Source organism: Sabethes cyaneus, chromosome 2, assembly GCF_943734655.1.
Source record: "Sabethes cyaneus chromosome 2, idSabCyanKW18_F2, whole genome shotgun sequence".
In the NCBI taxonomy this organism is placed as follows: Eukaryota; Metazoa; Arthropoda; class Insecta; order Diptera; family Culicidae; genus Sabethes; species Sabethes cyaneus.
The window spans coordinates 139,058,943-139,075,955 of NC_071354.1; the positions used below are offsets into that span (position 1 = coordinate 139,058,943).

General features: G+C 38.1%; 1 protein-coding gene across 1 annotated transcript; it reads right to left on the reverse strand.

Moving 5' to 3' along the window:
* Positions 1–3,239: 3,239 nt before the first annotated feature.
* On the reverse strand, positions 3,240–4,054 carry LOC128737907 (cilia- and flagella-associated protein 299-like). Its single transcript, XM_053832676.1, has 3 exons — positions 3,915–4,054; positions 3,692–3,857; positions 3,240–3,632 (listed from the first exon to the last, which is right to left on the reverse strand). The coding sequence occupies exons 1-3, from the start codon at positions 4,052–4,054 to the stop codon at positions 3,240–3,242; spliced, it is 699 nt and encodes a 232-aa protein (XP_053688651.1).
* Between the last annotated feature and the right edge of the window lie 12,959 nt (positions 4,055–17,013).

The window sequence follows — 17,013 nt, forward strand, 5'->3', positions numbered from 1 at the left end:
AAGTTTACAAAATTTGAACAAAATAGAAGCACTTATAAATTCTGATAGATCCTTTTTTCATGAAATTGCTGAGCATGTATAAATAAGTTGTTACTAATTGGAGTAAGTGCTAGTTAAAGTAAGTAGGAAGAGGAAATATTATTCTTTAACATATACATTGCGTAGTAAAGGTCAAGTTTATAGGTTTTTGGACTATGCAAAATTTCCTGTAATGTCATTCTATTTGATTCACATCAATAAAGTTTTCTTGAATAAATTTCATTAATATTTATTAACCTTCGGTTACTCACGCTGTTATATTTTGTACAACACGTGTAGGTTTTTGAATGCCATATTGTTATAAAGTTACAAATCGTTGTTTAACTAACGTATATTCTTCAATAAACTTGTTATGAGAAAAATGTCATAATTATTCAATGCATTAATACGTTAATCAAACTTCTACAGTTCCTAAACATGCCAACATAGAGGCAGGGTACGGTAGGGTATTTCCAGAACGCTACTAGATTCGGCATACATTACCTTTTTTTGCTGCGCTTTCCCAAATAAACACTTTGCCGCTATATAACAATACTGAAACGAATGTAGCACTCATAAGCTTTAATGTGTTATAACTATTTTCATAAAAATGTAAGTAATTTGCTAAATTTTATTCAATAAACGTCAAAACCACTATTTTTCCACAGGCACGTAATCAGGCTGAAAAAACCAGCAGCAATCGCTTACGCGTATCCGCTTTTGATGATGGTTTGGAAAACACTCAATTCTTATCACGTTTACTTATTCTAGCAACTAAACAGCTGTGAATATAATGTCACAGAACAATTCTACTTCTTTTCATCGGCTTCTCTTTTGATGTGTTTTTGAAAAGCTATTTCGGCCGGTCGGCTTTAAAAACCACATACACCACCATAGAAAATGGGCCCAATTTAGCCGCAGCGACTTCATCATTTCTAGCGACTATAACTCAAATTCAGTAGCGTTTCATTAAGACCAAAATACACGCCGATATTCCGTAAATATTATTCTATCAACTGGTATAAAAATCTTGTCTCGAATGAATATAGTTTCAACGTAATTCCTGAATATTGTTTAGGCTACCGCTTAATGGACTGAAAATACCCTCCCGTACCCTCCTATACTGTATTGAGCAAAGTTGTGTATTTTTACTATTTGTGTCATACAACAATTACAAAAAAAACTAAAATAGAAAAACTGATTTTACAAATTCATATACAATAAATAAGATTTTTCTATCTTCGCTGAAGAGATAGATTAGGTTACGGTCTTCAGTAAAATTTCTTGTAATAATATGCTCTAAAACTTTGCAGAACACTTCAACGTGTTATATTGAAATTGAAGCAAAATTTTTTTTTATTTCACTTTTAGGGGGATTAATCTACATTTAAATTATACCAGACGATAGAACTTTCAGTTTCAAGAAACTCTTCCAATGCTTTGATAAACCTAAAACCAAGTTTTCCCATTCAAAACTCACGTGCTCACGTTTTTTTCGGCTTTGGGCTATTGTGCGTGCGAGTAACCGTGTTACAAAAGTGGCGCGAGTGTTCGAGGGTTAATATCTTTTGACCGGCAAAACCAATCCTTCTCAAATTTTGCAGATATATTTGCAACATTAAAACCTCTAATTTGATGCCAAATAATTTAAACTAGAAAAATGATCTAAGATGAAATCGTTAAAAATTAATGTAAATTTTGATGTGTTGTATACGATTGCTCATAACTTTCAAATTAAACGTCCAATCAAAAAACAAATCAATATAGTGATCTATTAGGCTATATTAGCTGCGTTAGCGGAACTAGCGAGGCGGGGCTAGGGCCCCCTAGAAAAATTGACTTGGTCGACCAATAAAATGGTCAAAAAAATGCCGAGGCTATAGCCCCCCTAGAAATGAGCGCTAGTTCCACCAATGATTATCCTTCAAATGAGACTAATAGCGGATAAATCGGTTTGGCCATCTCTGAGAAACAGGCGATAATTCTTACCTTGTCTAAACAGGTTTGCAAGCACAACTTTTAAACTGCTTTTTTGTTTTCAATTGAACTTCCTGAAAAATTTGACGTTAAAAAGAGCTTGCATTTGATACTAAGATCGTTCAAATCGGTCATGTGGTTCCGGAGAAACTCGTGTCATGTAATTATTACATTTTGACTTATAACTTTTAAACGAAATGTCGGACCACGAAACAATTTAATAGTGAAATGCTAGCCAATAATGCCTTTTAAACAAAAGTAATAACGAACAAATCGGTTCTGCCATCTCCGAGAAACAGACGACAGTTGCATCCCGCACATTCATACACACCCACACACACACCCACCCACCCACATCCACACACAGACACCCACCCACACACACCCACCCAGCCACACACACACACATCCACCCAGCCACCCACACACACACACCCAGCCACCCACACACCCACACACACACACACACACACACACACACACACACACACACACACACACACACACACACACACACACACACACACACACACACACACACACACACACACACACACACACACACACTCACACACACACACACACACACTCACACACACACACACACACACACTCACACACACACACACTCACACACTCACACAACCACCTACCCACACAACCACCTACCCACACAACCACCTACCCACACAACCACCTACCCACACAACCACCTACCCACCCACACACAACCACCTACCCACCCACACACACACACACATACACACACACACACACATACACACACACACACACACATACACACACACACACACTGCTCAGTTCATTGATCATAAAAGTGAGTAGGAAATACTATGGCAGATTTATTCTCTATTTTAATGGAGCTTAATTTTGATCAAGTCCCCACTTGATTTTGCTAGCGGAATGAGAAAGCTTTTCCTATCGAAAAACCGATCTGTCGAATTACAGAATAACACCCTGACAGAATTATTTGTTATCGGAAAACAGTCAAGGCAGGTCGCACCATTCAGCTTCTATGTATAGGTGAAAAATTATCATTCAACCTGATGTGATGCAGGTTTTATTCGTACATAGAAAGACTTAGAAAGAGATACTTCAAAAGTAAACGATAGAGCAACACGGTCACAGCTAACAACTGCGCATGTGCATTGGAAGTATTCATTGAGATGAATTTCTAGTTTTATTGTATTATAATACTGATTTGTTATACTCGAAAAACAATATTAAAAATTTTTTCGCACGACATGATCATATAGGACAACTTGCTCATAAACGTTACTATCAATTTCGGTTCGCGTAGTGTTCGTTCCAAAGTACCCAGCAATTGGATCTGGTATGACATCCTTACGATCGTGTATATTGCGGAACACTACACCTCTAATCGGATCGCATAATACAATATAATTCCTCGAGTTCTTTTTAAAAACTCTATCACTACGTGAGTTGTAGTAAGAAAGATCAATCTTAGTTGGATAAAGTATTTGTTCTCCTTTGAAAATCGCCTTCCAGTCTAAAGCATTTTCTTTGTCCTTGTTAGTTCGTCTAAGAGCTTGCTCATAATCAATATAGCCGGAAATTTCAGCATTCATCCGGCAATACCGAATATAAATAATAGTCTGAAATTTGATTATTAGATATTTTTTAATAGCTAATGGTACAGTGGTGTTTGCCTTACGGATAGCATGCCTAGTCTATTGGGTCTTTCTCGGGTTGCCAGCTCACCAAGGAAATAATCCGAAGTTTGCAAACCCCGACTAAAATAAACGTTATGGTCTTGAGTGGCGTACAGAAAATCTGCTATTTCAGTTCGACGACTTTCAAAAGCTGCTTTAGTGAACGATCTACAAAGTTGGCTAGTTAGCAGATATTTGAGTATGAATATGAACAAATTACGGAACCTGTAACCAGTTTGATACAGACGAAGGCCATTTTCTTTATGGCCAAGATAACGAAGGTCTTGTGTGGTCACGAGGCTTTGAAGATATTCTTGATGCGTTGAGAACTCTAAAAGACGAACGTCATCCTCCGTTAACTTCATTGTTGCCACTAATACGGTGACAACAATACAAGTCTACTAGATTCTTTCTTTTAACTGGACACATTTTCAAGGAAAACTAAGGCATTGAGCAGCCTGATAAAAGTAACGACTAGCAAAATATTATGACAACTATGCGTTCAAAACAATTCAATCTATCTGGAAGGAGCTCAGCTTGTTCGAATTATTTAATTTCGATAACATAACAAAAAGATGCTTTGAACTAAAGGGTGTCCCACATCAAATTGTATCACGGAATATAATTTATAATTTCCACACGTTTCATCTTACATAACAGTTTGTCTTCTTTAACAAAAAATCGGTCGGTAGAAAAACAAAAAGAAAATTCTTGATTTGATAGCATGTCACATCAGGCACCCATAAAAATGTTTATATTTCTAAAATTTGATTAACTTAATTAACTTCCAAATTTCATGCTGATTGGGTATGTACCTTAAAAGTTATATGAAGAAATGTGGGAAAAAAGTATTTAAAACTCATGTTTGTAACATATAAGTATTAATTCAATGAGATATAACCTATAATTTATTTTTACTTAAAAATTACTGTTGACATCTATCAAGCGAAACCGAGATATTGAAAATCGGACGATCCATTCAAAAGTTATTCAAACTTTAACATATAAGCGCCGTATATTAAACTGTTAATACGTGTAAAATCAAGATATATCAATCAAATTTCGATTGTATTCATTGTATGTGTGTATGTTGCGTGTATTTATATATATAAGTATGTGTGTATATCAATGTATGTATGTGTATCTACGATTTACGATTTGCAATTTTGAAATTTGCATTGAAATACAAGAAACATGTCAATTGTTTGAAGCTTTTGGAGCATCTTAGTACTCACTTAAAAAACTCAGCAAAATTTGCCGAGATTTGGACAGCCGAGCGTTCGGTGGAAATTTTAGTTTTGCAAATCGACGTTTACGGATCTTTACTAACGTTTGGCATCATAAAAAAATTTTACCGAACGCTCGGTTGTCCAAATCTCGGCAAAATTTTGTTGACTTCGGCAGGCTTCGAAAACAGACACTGAACCACTAGAGCTTAGAAATTTTATATGAAAAATAGGAAGAAAAGGTTGCTAGTAATTTTATACGATATATTTTCGTTAGTGACACTTTAAAAGACAGAAGTCTTATGTCATATATCATGTTTTAATAAATAAATCGAAAATGACTAGCACTAGAAATCATATCGATCATATTTCCCATCCTCAAGTATGTTTATGGCGCTTCTTTTGCATTATTTTTTGATTTTGATTGATTTTCTAAACCCTCTAACGATGCGGCCAAGCTAATGACTATTTTTTCATGAAAGTACATTCGAAAGAAACACAAGTTTTGATTTTCATGCAAAAATAATTATCTGAAGGAGCACCAACTAAGAAAAAGTTCAATTTCTCTTTTTCGTTTTTCATATCTAATGCTCTACTTAGGCGTGGTACACAAATTACGTAATGCACAAATTCCGGTTTTTTGACCCCCTCCCCAATGTAACAAAACGTAACGTTTGGCATAATACCCCCCCCTCCCCCCACCCTCCCCATTAAATTACGTTACATCAGCCAAACCTCCCCCTGTATTTTAACGTTTAATGAACGCATATTTATTTCTGATATTTGATGATTATTTTCGGTGAAATGGTGAAATGATGACTACGTTAAAATCCTTTTCTACACGTGACGTTTCAGTCTACGATTCTTCGACTATCATCAGACGCTAATTAAGCGTCAGGAATATTCTCCTTTGTCACATCAGGAATGAATCTCCTTCTGCTGGGTTAGCGATTCTTCTTCCCCGTTTGCTTGCACTGGTTATACTTTAACCGCATATTTGTTTTATTTTAACGAATTCAACAAAATTAGCTTCATATTAAAAACAACAGTCAGGTACCGGCCCATGATGAGCTCAAAAGGTTTTCAACTACAATGACTGGAAATGTTAAAACGAAGTATATGCTGGCGGGCGGGACCGAGCGCGACAGGGCTCGCTTGGGCAGCACCGTGGTAATCGACGGGGATGAGTTCGAGGTAGTCGACGAGTTCGTATACCTTGGCTCGCTGGCAACAGAGGACAACAATACCAGCCGTGAGATTAAAAGACGTATTATCAGCGGAAGTCGGGCCTACTACGGACTCCACAAACACTTGCGGTCGAACAATCTGAGCCCCCGTACAAAGTGCACACTGTACAAAACGCTAATTAGACCGGTTGTCCTCTACGGGCACGAAACGTGGACATTGCTAGAAGAGGACCTACGAGCACTCGGAGTTTTCGAACGGCGGGTGCTAAGAACCATCTTTGGCGGAGTGCAAGAGAACGGTGTATGGAGGCGAAGAATGAACCACGAGCTCGCGCGTCTCTACGGCGAACCAAGTATTCAGAAAGTGGTTAAAGCTGGACGGATACGTTGGGCAGGACATGTTGCTAGAATGCCGGACAACTATCCTGCAAAAATGGTTTTCGCATCAAATCCGGTAGGAACAAGACGAAGAGGGGCACAGCGAGCGAGGTGGCAAGACCAGGTGGAGCGAGATCTGGCGAGCACTGGGTGCCCGCGGAACTGGAGATCAGTTGCCATGGACCGAAACAGATGGAGAAATTATACTGCGCAGGCCTTGTCATAAGACGTCAGGCCAATTAACGACTGGAAATGTGGTAGGATTATTTTTATTAGCTATAAACTATAATTTTGTATCTGAATCTCCGTCAGTCTAAACTGATTAAATGTTTTACCACCAACACGTCCTTTCTCCGTTTTGCAACAGTTTTTGGTATTCATAATTTTGTTACGTAACTATTCTTCTGACTCCCCTTCCCCCTATGTAACAACAAGTAACACAAACTCGACCCCCCTCATCCCCTCTAGGCGTTTCGTAATTTGTGTACGAGCCTTAGTTATTTTTTCAAATTCAGATAAATTGCGAAATTGAAGTCAAGCGAACTCATAATAAAATTTTGAGGCCAATCATTTTGTTCTAGATATCCTTGTCCTTCAAAAGAGCAAAGGAAATAATCGCGCAATTCTAGATAGAATTAACAAAAGGGCGAATGTCGCAAATGTAAACGAAACGGAGGAGGCTCCTGGCTAGTGCAACCACGTCAATACTTAGGTATGGCAACCCTGCATGGATCTTGGAATTAAGAACGAAAAGAAATCTATCGCGTTTGAATAGCACGTACAGATGTTCGTGAGCATGAGAATAGTGAGCGCCTACCGCACCATATCACTGCAAGCGGTGTGCGGCATTGCCAGCATGATCCCCATTGGATTGGTATTGGAGGAGGATCTAGAATGCTACAGAAACAGAGGCCTCCGCGAAGCTCGAAAACAAACACGGATACATACATTGCGTAAGTGGCAAGTGGAATGGGATAACGCAGTCAATGGAAGATGGACACATCGGCTGACCCCGAATGTGTCCACATGGATGAGCAGGAAACACGGGGAAGTCAACTTCCACCTGACTCAATCTTTTCAGACCACGGTTGCTTCAGGAAGTACCTGCATAGATTCGGTGTCGTGGAGTCACCTCTCTGCCCGGAGTGCGCTGACGTAGAAGAAACACCGCCGCACGTGGTGTTTGACTGCCCACGATTCGTGGCAATGCGAGATGCAATGTTTGCCACCAGCGGTGAGGACTCCAGCTCAGATAATGTAGTCCAAAATATATGTCGTAACATTCACACGTGGAATGTAATCAGTTGAACCATTACACAAATTATGTCGACGCTGCAGCGAAAATGGCGCGAGGATCAACAATTGAGTCCTTAAATAGAGTCTTGTGTAATCGGTCTCGGGGAATGTTTCACCGCCGGGGAACTTCTCGTCAGAGTAGGGTAGCTCCACCACCGGGGACTACTCGAGTCGACGATAGCAGAGTGAAAGTTGACAAAATAACAACACTCACGGAAAGAAATCCTGCGAGGGTGGCTGTGAAGGGATGGACGTTAAGTTGGACCCAATCTCTGGATCGGTACACGTCTCGACAGGTGCAAGGAAAGTGGACGTTGAAGGAGCATGTAGTAGCATCAAGGATGGCAGAACCCTGAGAGGGTGGCTGTGAAGGAGTGGACGTTATGACGGTCGCCATCTCCGGAGCGGTTCACGTCTCGACATGTGTACGGAGCAGTGTACAAACACAGTCTCCGCTTGAAGTAATACTTAACGGTAGCTCCGGGGGGGTTGAGGTCAGACGCCCGTGAGGTTTTTAATGGGTTACGGAAGGGTTGACAGTAGTATTAACACACACACACACACACACACACACACACACACACACACACACACACACACACACACACACACACACACACACACACACACACACACACACACACACACACACACACACACACACACACACACACACACACACACACACACACACACACACACACACACACACACACACACACACACACACACACACATGCGCGCGCGGGCATACGAGAGTATGCACCATTGTTTATTTAACCTTCAAATTTCCATAAATAAAATAAAAAAAACGGTTTGACCAAGTTACAAGTGCACTGCAACTATGCTTAAGAGCTTACAATCGAGCTTGCAAAAGAAAAGCCACCAATGCTAACATTGTTGAAAAGCTGTGTTTCTAGAGCTATAATTTTCTCTTCCTAAATTTAGTGAATAATTACGCTAATTATTATCAGCAGTTATCGCTAATTCATCGCTGTAACAATAACAGATAATTCGCTTATACTACTATATAAACCTTGCTCCAACAAGAAAGTTGAATACTTTGAAATCTGTTTGGTCTGGGTGCTATTTAGTAAATATAATAAATAGATAGTTTAATATTTAAACACTGCTCTAAAAATGGATGGGAATAATAAACTGCATAAATGATTAATAGTAATTATCATAATTGCTTCATGTAAACCAGAATGTTTTGGCGCCGAACGACGAAAGGTCAAATTTCTATACACTTGCTAAACTTACGTGACCCCGCCATGCACGAGTTGGCACCACACATTGTCATTCATCATTGATACGAGATGGTAGATGGGTCAGTTGCAAAGGCCAACAATTGAAGATTGTCAAAGGAAAATCGAACGTCAGCCAGTGAAAACAAATTATCGTTATCAGTTTGTGAGAGTGGTTATATGTATTGTAGTCGTGAGAGGGTGGCACAGTGAATGTTTTATGATTCATAGCTTCGTTAGTAGAGTTGCCCGCCAAAGCAGCCAATGTCAATGATATTAAGACGAGACACTCTAACACATTTATACAAAACAGAGTAGAGACAAAGTATTTGGTTCATTGTTGAATGTAGAAATCTCTCACTGGAAATAAAGGAAAATTTTCTGTGCAGCTTTTCCTTCTGCAGAAAAGCATCATAGTGGTACGTAGTACTGCTGAGAGATCAATGGAAAGCTTCGGAGAGGAAGTACATTGTGTCCTGGAAATGAGAGTGAAATAATTCTCTTAGAAGGCACAGTTGCAGGCATATATTAGACACTTTCCATCGTAAGCTGCCATCAGAGTTAAATGATTATTAGTAACGCTAGCAGTGTGACAGGAAGTTTACGCTTGTTACATAAAAACTGGAAAAGAAAATTTTTCCTTTTACTGCTACCTGTTTTGCGTATAACGCTGGTTGACAGGAACAAGCATTGTTAGTAGACGCATTCTGAGTGTGACTTCGAATGTCAGTGAAAAAATAAATGTTAAATTGGTCTATTAGGTGATATTTTTGAAGCGGTAGAGAGCTGGTTCCTGTTGAAGATTCTCGTTGGTCTCTGACTTCCCGTATCGGGGGAAGGTGAAATTTTAATTTTACTGTGTCGCCCCCATCAAGGGCTTGTGTGAAAAAGCTGCTAAAAAGTGTATACCTTCTAGTTTGATTCCATGTAAAAGTAAAACATAGAAAATAGCTCATGTCTGCTACCGCTAGAAGTATACCAAACGATGAAGGATATTACTCGGAATCTAGTGAGCACATTGGGAATAAGAATAAAATCAGTAGAATTTCTAAGGTTGTTGGGCCTAAAATTCGTCCTCCGAGTAGGAATCAGTGATTAGTGATCATCGATACTGGCGGAACTGGAGTGGTGGCGAGAACAAACATCCCCATAACATTATTGTTCAGGTAAATAAATCAATAAATTATCCTAATTTAATCTTTTATTGAAAATAATTTCAAAAGATAGTGGCTAAGCAGATTTTTTTTCTATTCACTTATCGAAACCAGATATATTTTGAGCCAGATATGGTTTGAGTAATCACTTGCGGTTTCTGTTTCAACATGTTTCTCTCCAACTATGTGTCTCAGGCAGTGAGAAATTTGGTGGAATATCAAAAGCTGTCAAAAAATTACTTTCAAGAATCGCTAATTATTATATTTATTCAACTTTTTACCTTTGTTGTACTATAACAAAGTTGGTTGGAAATTGGTCGCAAAACACAAAGTAGATTCAAGGCATGTATGTGTGTATGTGTGATATGTGTATGTGTGTATGTATGTGCGGGATGCTTCTTTTCTATCGCTTGTTGCTCGGAGATGGCTGATCCAACTCGTCCGCTATTACTCAGGGTGTCGATTACCTGGAAAATCATGGAAAACCTAGAAATATCAAGGAAATTCGTTTCAACCTGGAAAAGTTCGGGAATTTCATTTGAAGTCAGGGAATTTTGACATGGGAAGAAAATATACCGGAAAAGTTAAGACTTCGCAAGAATAACATTTACTTCAAATATCTGGTGCCTTTTCATTCAAGGCCTTCGCGTATGCCTAAATCAAATAGAATGCGAGACGTTATTTTTACTCACGTGCAACCAATCTGCAGTGTACAAATTTCCGAGTTTCGAAATTTCGAATTTCACGAATGTGCGACTGACGTGCTTTAAACCTCAACGACGGTTAAACCGATTTGATCGATTCTGGTTTCAAAGGGAAGTGCTCACAATCTATCGATCATTATCAATATCTTTTGAATTCTTTGATATTAATTGGATATTTAGATCAAAATTTGTGGATAGAAAATTTATTTATTTTGTACGGAAAGTGGCATAAAAAGGTCATACCAGCAAATTTTGCCTTTTGACCGGACTGTAACTGCAACGAGGACTAATCGAACTGAAGAAAGATCAGCCTTTGAAACTTTACTAGGTACGATGTTCAACCTGAACGGGCCAGAATCCGGACAACAATTTTTATTCTCATGTCGATCACTAGTGAAAACCTACGCTTAATGCGTATTCGAATGAAAGACCATCTCAGCTTCAAAATTCTGATTTAGTCTAACAAATCAGTCATATCTTCGAAATTCGACTGCGAGCAGAGGGTCGATAGAGTCGCAAACCCGCCTTTTTCCTGAATATCAAAAGCTGGCTACAAGTAGGTCGAATTAAAACAGAAGATCAGGTTCTAAATAATACAACGATGCTGTGATGCTCGTTGAGTCATTTGGCCTCGAAAATTTTTATATTCCTGAGGAACAATTATTTCCTCAAATTTTAATAATAATTTCAAATGCTCAGACAAATCGGTATTTGTGTCAGAAAATATCTTCAAATTATGTTCTAAACTAAAAACCAATTTTTATATTTATTGTTTTGCATAGTTAGATGTTTGAAGCGGATTTATGCCCATTCATTACATGTGGTCTAACAGGCAAAACGGCTCATCCCACAGATAAACCAGCAGACTATTTCATTTTTTTCCGAAAAGACGTCTAGCAATTCTAATTTGGCTTGATTCTTGATTTTGATAAGCGTTAAATAAGTTCGAATTAATTTTAATTTTGCACGTAAAAGTTTTGCATAAAAAGATGAATTTGAATTAAAAAGGAAAATTGAATTTATTAGAAAATGATAATTCAAGAGTAAACAACCAGTTAAGCCAAATAAACACTTTAATAAGTGAAATTAAGGAGATATTTTGCGTCTGGAATTTTTCGAAATACACCTGGAAAAACCTGGAAAAGTCAGGAATTATTTTCGCTGGGTAATCGACATTGCCCAGTATATCACTATTGAATTGTTTTGTGATCCAACGTTTCGTTTAAAAGTAAAAATGTGAAAGCTACGTGACACGGTATTCTCCGGAACCACACAACCGATTTCAACGATCGTAGTAGCAAATTTAAGGGGACATGAACGACTTACATTCTTTAAAACATAATTATTTTTTAATTTCAGATTTTAATTCTTCAGTATTTTCTGCTTAATTTGATACTAGTTTTGTAATGATCCGACCACAGGAAGTGGACGAAAAACGATCATACACATAGGTATTTTAATGCGGCGTGGAATAACCTCAGCGCCATACAACGTCGCTCCTGTAAAACACAAGTTGCAACCTTTATTTACCTTTTTCTCAGAAACTACACAACGTATTGAAACAAACTTTTTTTTGTTTTAATAGCAGAAGCTTGGCAAATGCATTTATAACTATTGAGCTTTGTAAATGAAATACAGCTTAAGCAAAAAGAAAAAAAGAAGGTCGAAGAAATTAAATTTTGTATTCCTTTTCTTTATTCTCTGGCTGTGTCTTGTATACAAAGCTCAAAAGTCATAAAAGTCCGCCAAGCTTCTGCCAACAAACGCCGCACTGGAATGCTTATCAGCGCCGTAGCGTGGGGTTGGCCAGACTGGCCCCCGCTAAGGGCGCTAGCTCTTGGTGGCGCTAAAAAGACTAGTATTCAGTAATGCATTAGCAATAACATATAGCGAAGCGAAAAAGTTGTACATGGTGAAACACTTCGTACCCACTGAATAGAACCAATCTGGCATTTACAACATCCTCCCCCGCGTGAGAGCCGAACGTTGAAGTTGAACTGAAGCCTGGTTCCGGACGCCCGACAGTACTGCGCGGCCGTAACGAGCAGCAGAAGCTGAAAAAATTAAGACTGAGGGCAAGATGGTCTCATTGTTCCGCACCTTAGGGCGGGATGTCTTAGCAACCGGCTAAACGATGAAGAAGTACTTAGCCAAAATTATCATTCTTATGCGGATGCGCCACTCAAGGCAGATTATGTCTGAGTAGCAGGCAATCGCCCAGAGAAAGGCTGAAGGTGCTGGTGAAAAAAATCTTTTCGATAAAGTACGATATCGTAGTCATAATGGACGACGAAAACTACTTGACGCTGGATAGCAATGACTGGCAGAGGACCGAGTATTTTACGTCCCCCACCAAGAAGGCAAGTGATGACGTCAAGTATATCTTCCGCACCAAGTTCCCGAAGTAGATCCTTCTGTAGTATGCGATCAGCGAGAAGAGAATGTTCAAGCCGCTGTTCTTTCGTTCGGGGTTTACCGTGAACGAGAAGATACGAACATGTAGTACGAAGTATCTACCGGAAGTTACCGCCTTCATCAAGAAGTATCGCGTAAAGGATGAAGTCTTTTGGCCGAACCTGGTCTCCGTCCATTGTCTTAAGAGATTACTGGAGGAGATGAATCGGCTGAAAATAAACGTTGTACAACAACAAAGCCATGGGTACGAACGTCCTTCAGAACTTGACCCTTCTTTAGCCGGTTATTAGAGTACAGGAAAAATACGAGGCTAGTGCAAAGATCGTATTAACTCCGTAGCGACAGCGCCCAGTCGAGATTCGAACATACGAGATATGACGACTGGCTTGTTAGACCAGCATCGTACCTCGGAGCTAACTGGGCGGGCATGCTTATGGATCTGGATACCGTGACCGCCAGACATAAAATGTATTGTATTGTCTGGTCTAGCAAGAAGCCAAGTGTTAAGTGACAAATTGACTTTAAATAGGAGTCCCGCCGTCCTTCGTCGGCGCAGAACATTCGAGCCTCCTCTACGAAGCAAAAACTATACGCAGCATAAAGCGACATGCAGGTTAACGGGCTTCAAATTATAATAACTTTGGATATGACACCGAATATGTTACGACGAAGACTTAGCCTGCACTACAAAGGTCAATTATATAGTTTAGATTATATGTATTTATAATCTACTTAATATTAATATAACTTAAGTCAATGTTTTTTTTTATAACTGTAATTCAATTAGTGTTTAAGGGCAAAAAAAGTTTACAAATCCCACCACAAATACACATATATCTTTTGATCGACCGTTGCGAAGGTTCCAGTGAACCGCTGTAAAGCCATCGAAACATTGTTATAGAAGGCTTAATGTACATAGGATTTCAGGAAAATCTGTTTCATTGAATTAGCTTTTGTATTTTTTTTTTTCATTGCCATCCGAAATGAGTCCATTTTTCCATTATATACGTTAAGTGCAGTGAAGAATTGGATGAGAGGCGAATACGAAAAAATGATAAATTGAATTAAGTTCTGAAGAAGTATTGATTTCTAAATGAGCGCTTTTGAACATTTTGACACGATTATTTTTTATTGGAATAAAGTTTCACTGATATGTTGGAAACCACACAAGGATTCATTTTCCGTTAAACATAATTTTTTTCACCAAAAGATTTTCCTTTTAAATTATGTGTTAAAACTACTTATTTGATCAAAATGGTGTCAAAGGAAAATTTATGGGAAATAAAGTGTATTTTCAGAAAAAATTACGCTGAAAGAAAAATGGAAATATCAAATGACAAATTAAATGGTATAACAAAGGTTCCTTTCACAAATAGGTAGATTAAAACGGGGTTTTCATCCCAAGCAACAATGTGAGTTTTATTGTACTCTTATGACGGTTTTCAAGACCAAGTTTGGTATTAAATGCCATCATAAGAATGTAATAAAACCCAAATTGTTACTTGGGATATAAAATATGGCGCAATGGGATGTTACACTTATTGTATTCGTTTGGTTACATTTAATTTAAAAATATGTTTGAATCAACATGATATATCATGTTACATTATTGTTTACCAGTGACATTATAACAATGCGATGTTGCGATGAAGTTTCATGTTACTATACATTAATATATATTGGCACCTAGGATAAGTTTAGGGCAACTTGATTCCACCGTCTTAATAACATAAAGCTGCTCATATGCTATGTATTTCAATACTGTAACCTGCAAAGTTTTTTACAATTTGAACAAGATTTTATAGCAACATGAAAGATCTTGCAAGTGCTGCTTGGGTAAACACCCTGATTACTTTATCAGGGAGCTGTACACAATTACGCGGAAATTACGCGCGCTGTTCCTACGTAACCGATTTCACGACTCGAATGCACGAGATACCAAGTTTATAATACTTCAAGATAAGTTCCGATTTGTAAACGCGTCATTGCTAAGTATACCCAAGTGAATTTTTAAATGACCTTTAAAAACAAGCGCGGTTGGAAAAATGCGACGAGCAAGGCAGAAAAACAAACGATACTAAATTGCCATACGAAACGATACTCATTATGTGTAAGCACCGGCTATATAATTATATAACGAAAAAGAAGAAAAGATGCCTGAAAAAATAAAATTTTGTATGCTTTCTCTTTTTTCTCAAGCTGTGTTTTGTTTACGATACTCAAAAGTTATAAAAGTCTTTGCCAAGCTACTACCAACAAAACAAAAAAAAACTTTATTCCAATAGGTGGTGTAGTTTCTGAGAAAAAGGTACAAAAAGTTTGAAAATCGTGGTTTTCCAGGAGCGGCGTTTTATTCCGTTGAAGTTGTTCCACGCCGCACTGAAATGCTTATGCGCATGATCGTTTTTCGGCCACTTCCCGTGGTCGGATCATAATAAATTTAATATCAAAATAAGCAGAAAAGACTGCAGAATCAAAAACTGAACTAAAAAAATTATGATTTTTTCAAAAATTTTAGTCGTTTATGTCCCTTTAAAGGAACACCAGCTTAATTCGCGGAATATTAGCGCAACTATTGGTGCAATATAATTGAATCGAAAAATGCATTTTTTTCTTCATAAAGCTTCTCGTACAACGAATGTAATTGTCTTGCCTTAGAACAAATACCTTGTGTTTGATAAATTTATATCTCACAACCACAAGCATTAATTGAAGCATATACCTCAACAAGCAAGAAAAAAATATTACATTGTGCTTAGCTACGCGACTAATGGAACGTCTACCCTAACGCTAATATGCAGAGATATAGCACCCTACACGCTTGAACTGTCAACAGAGTAACAAATATACTAATCTGACGAAATTCATTCGTTGCTATTAGGGAGGGTATTTCAAGCATGCTTTTAAATTCAGCCTATTTGCCTTTTCTTTCGCCATTTTTTATTAAAAGAACGTCAAAACCACCTGTTCTTCCACTAGATCTAGGCCATGGGCCGAAAAAATAAATGCAATAGCTTAATGGGCTGGAAATATCCTCCCGTGCCTTAGGTTTATTTCCCAAGCACCTTATTTTGCCGATAGATGCGTAAATCTCCGGTTTTCAAAACATTCTACTGGGCTCTTTTAAAGACAAACAGAGTGTTCTATTAGTTCTAGCAATAGTAGTACTACTTAATTCTAAATTGCAGTGTTACCGGCTACGGTCACATGGAGGCGCTAAGGAAAAACTTGGGACGGCCAGAGCTGTGTTTGACGCTATCTGTTAGTTGCCTTCCCCATTTCATACCCAGCAGAGTGTTCTATTAGTTCTATACACAAATCTTTCTCGCAAAATTAGACCAATTTCTACATTAAATTTTTATATTTGTTGACAAAATTGAATTCATACTGTTCTCGAATCAATCCATTTTTTTAATTTTTTGACCCGGAAATATATTTAATTCGAATTCTTATAACGATGGCATTGCAATAGTCTTTGTTCCGTATGTTGAATGCATAAGGTAGGAAACCTAAAGAAATTAAACAACTGTAAACAAAACATGTAGCGAATGGTATATTATTAACCGGTTTGTTTTGTACGAACCTCTCGGATCAGCAGTCAAACCTGACACCAAGAGCATGCTACTAACACAAGCATTCTTTTCGATGTTTGCTGAGCTTCTTCAGTTACAGTCTGTTTCTCAATATAATCGGTTCATTGATGATAAGAAATGTTTC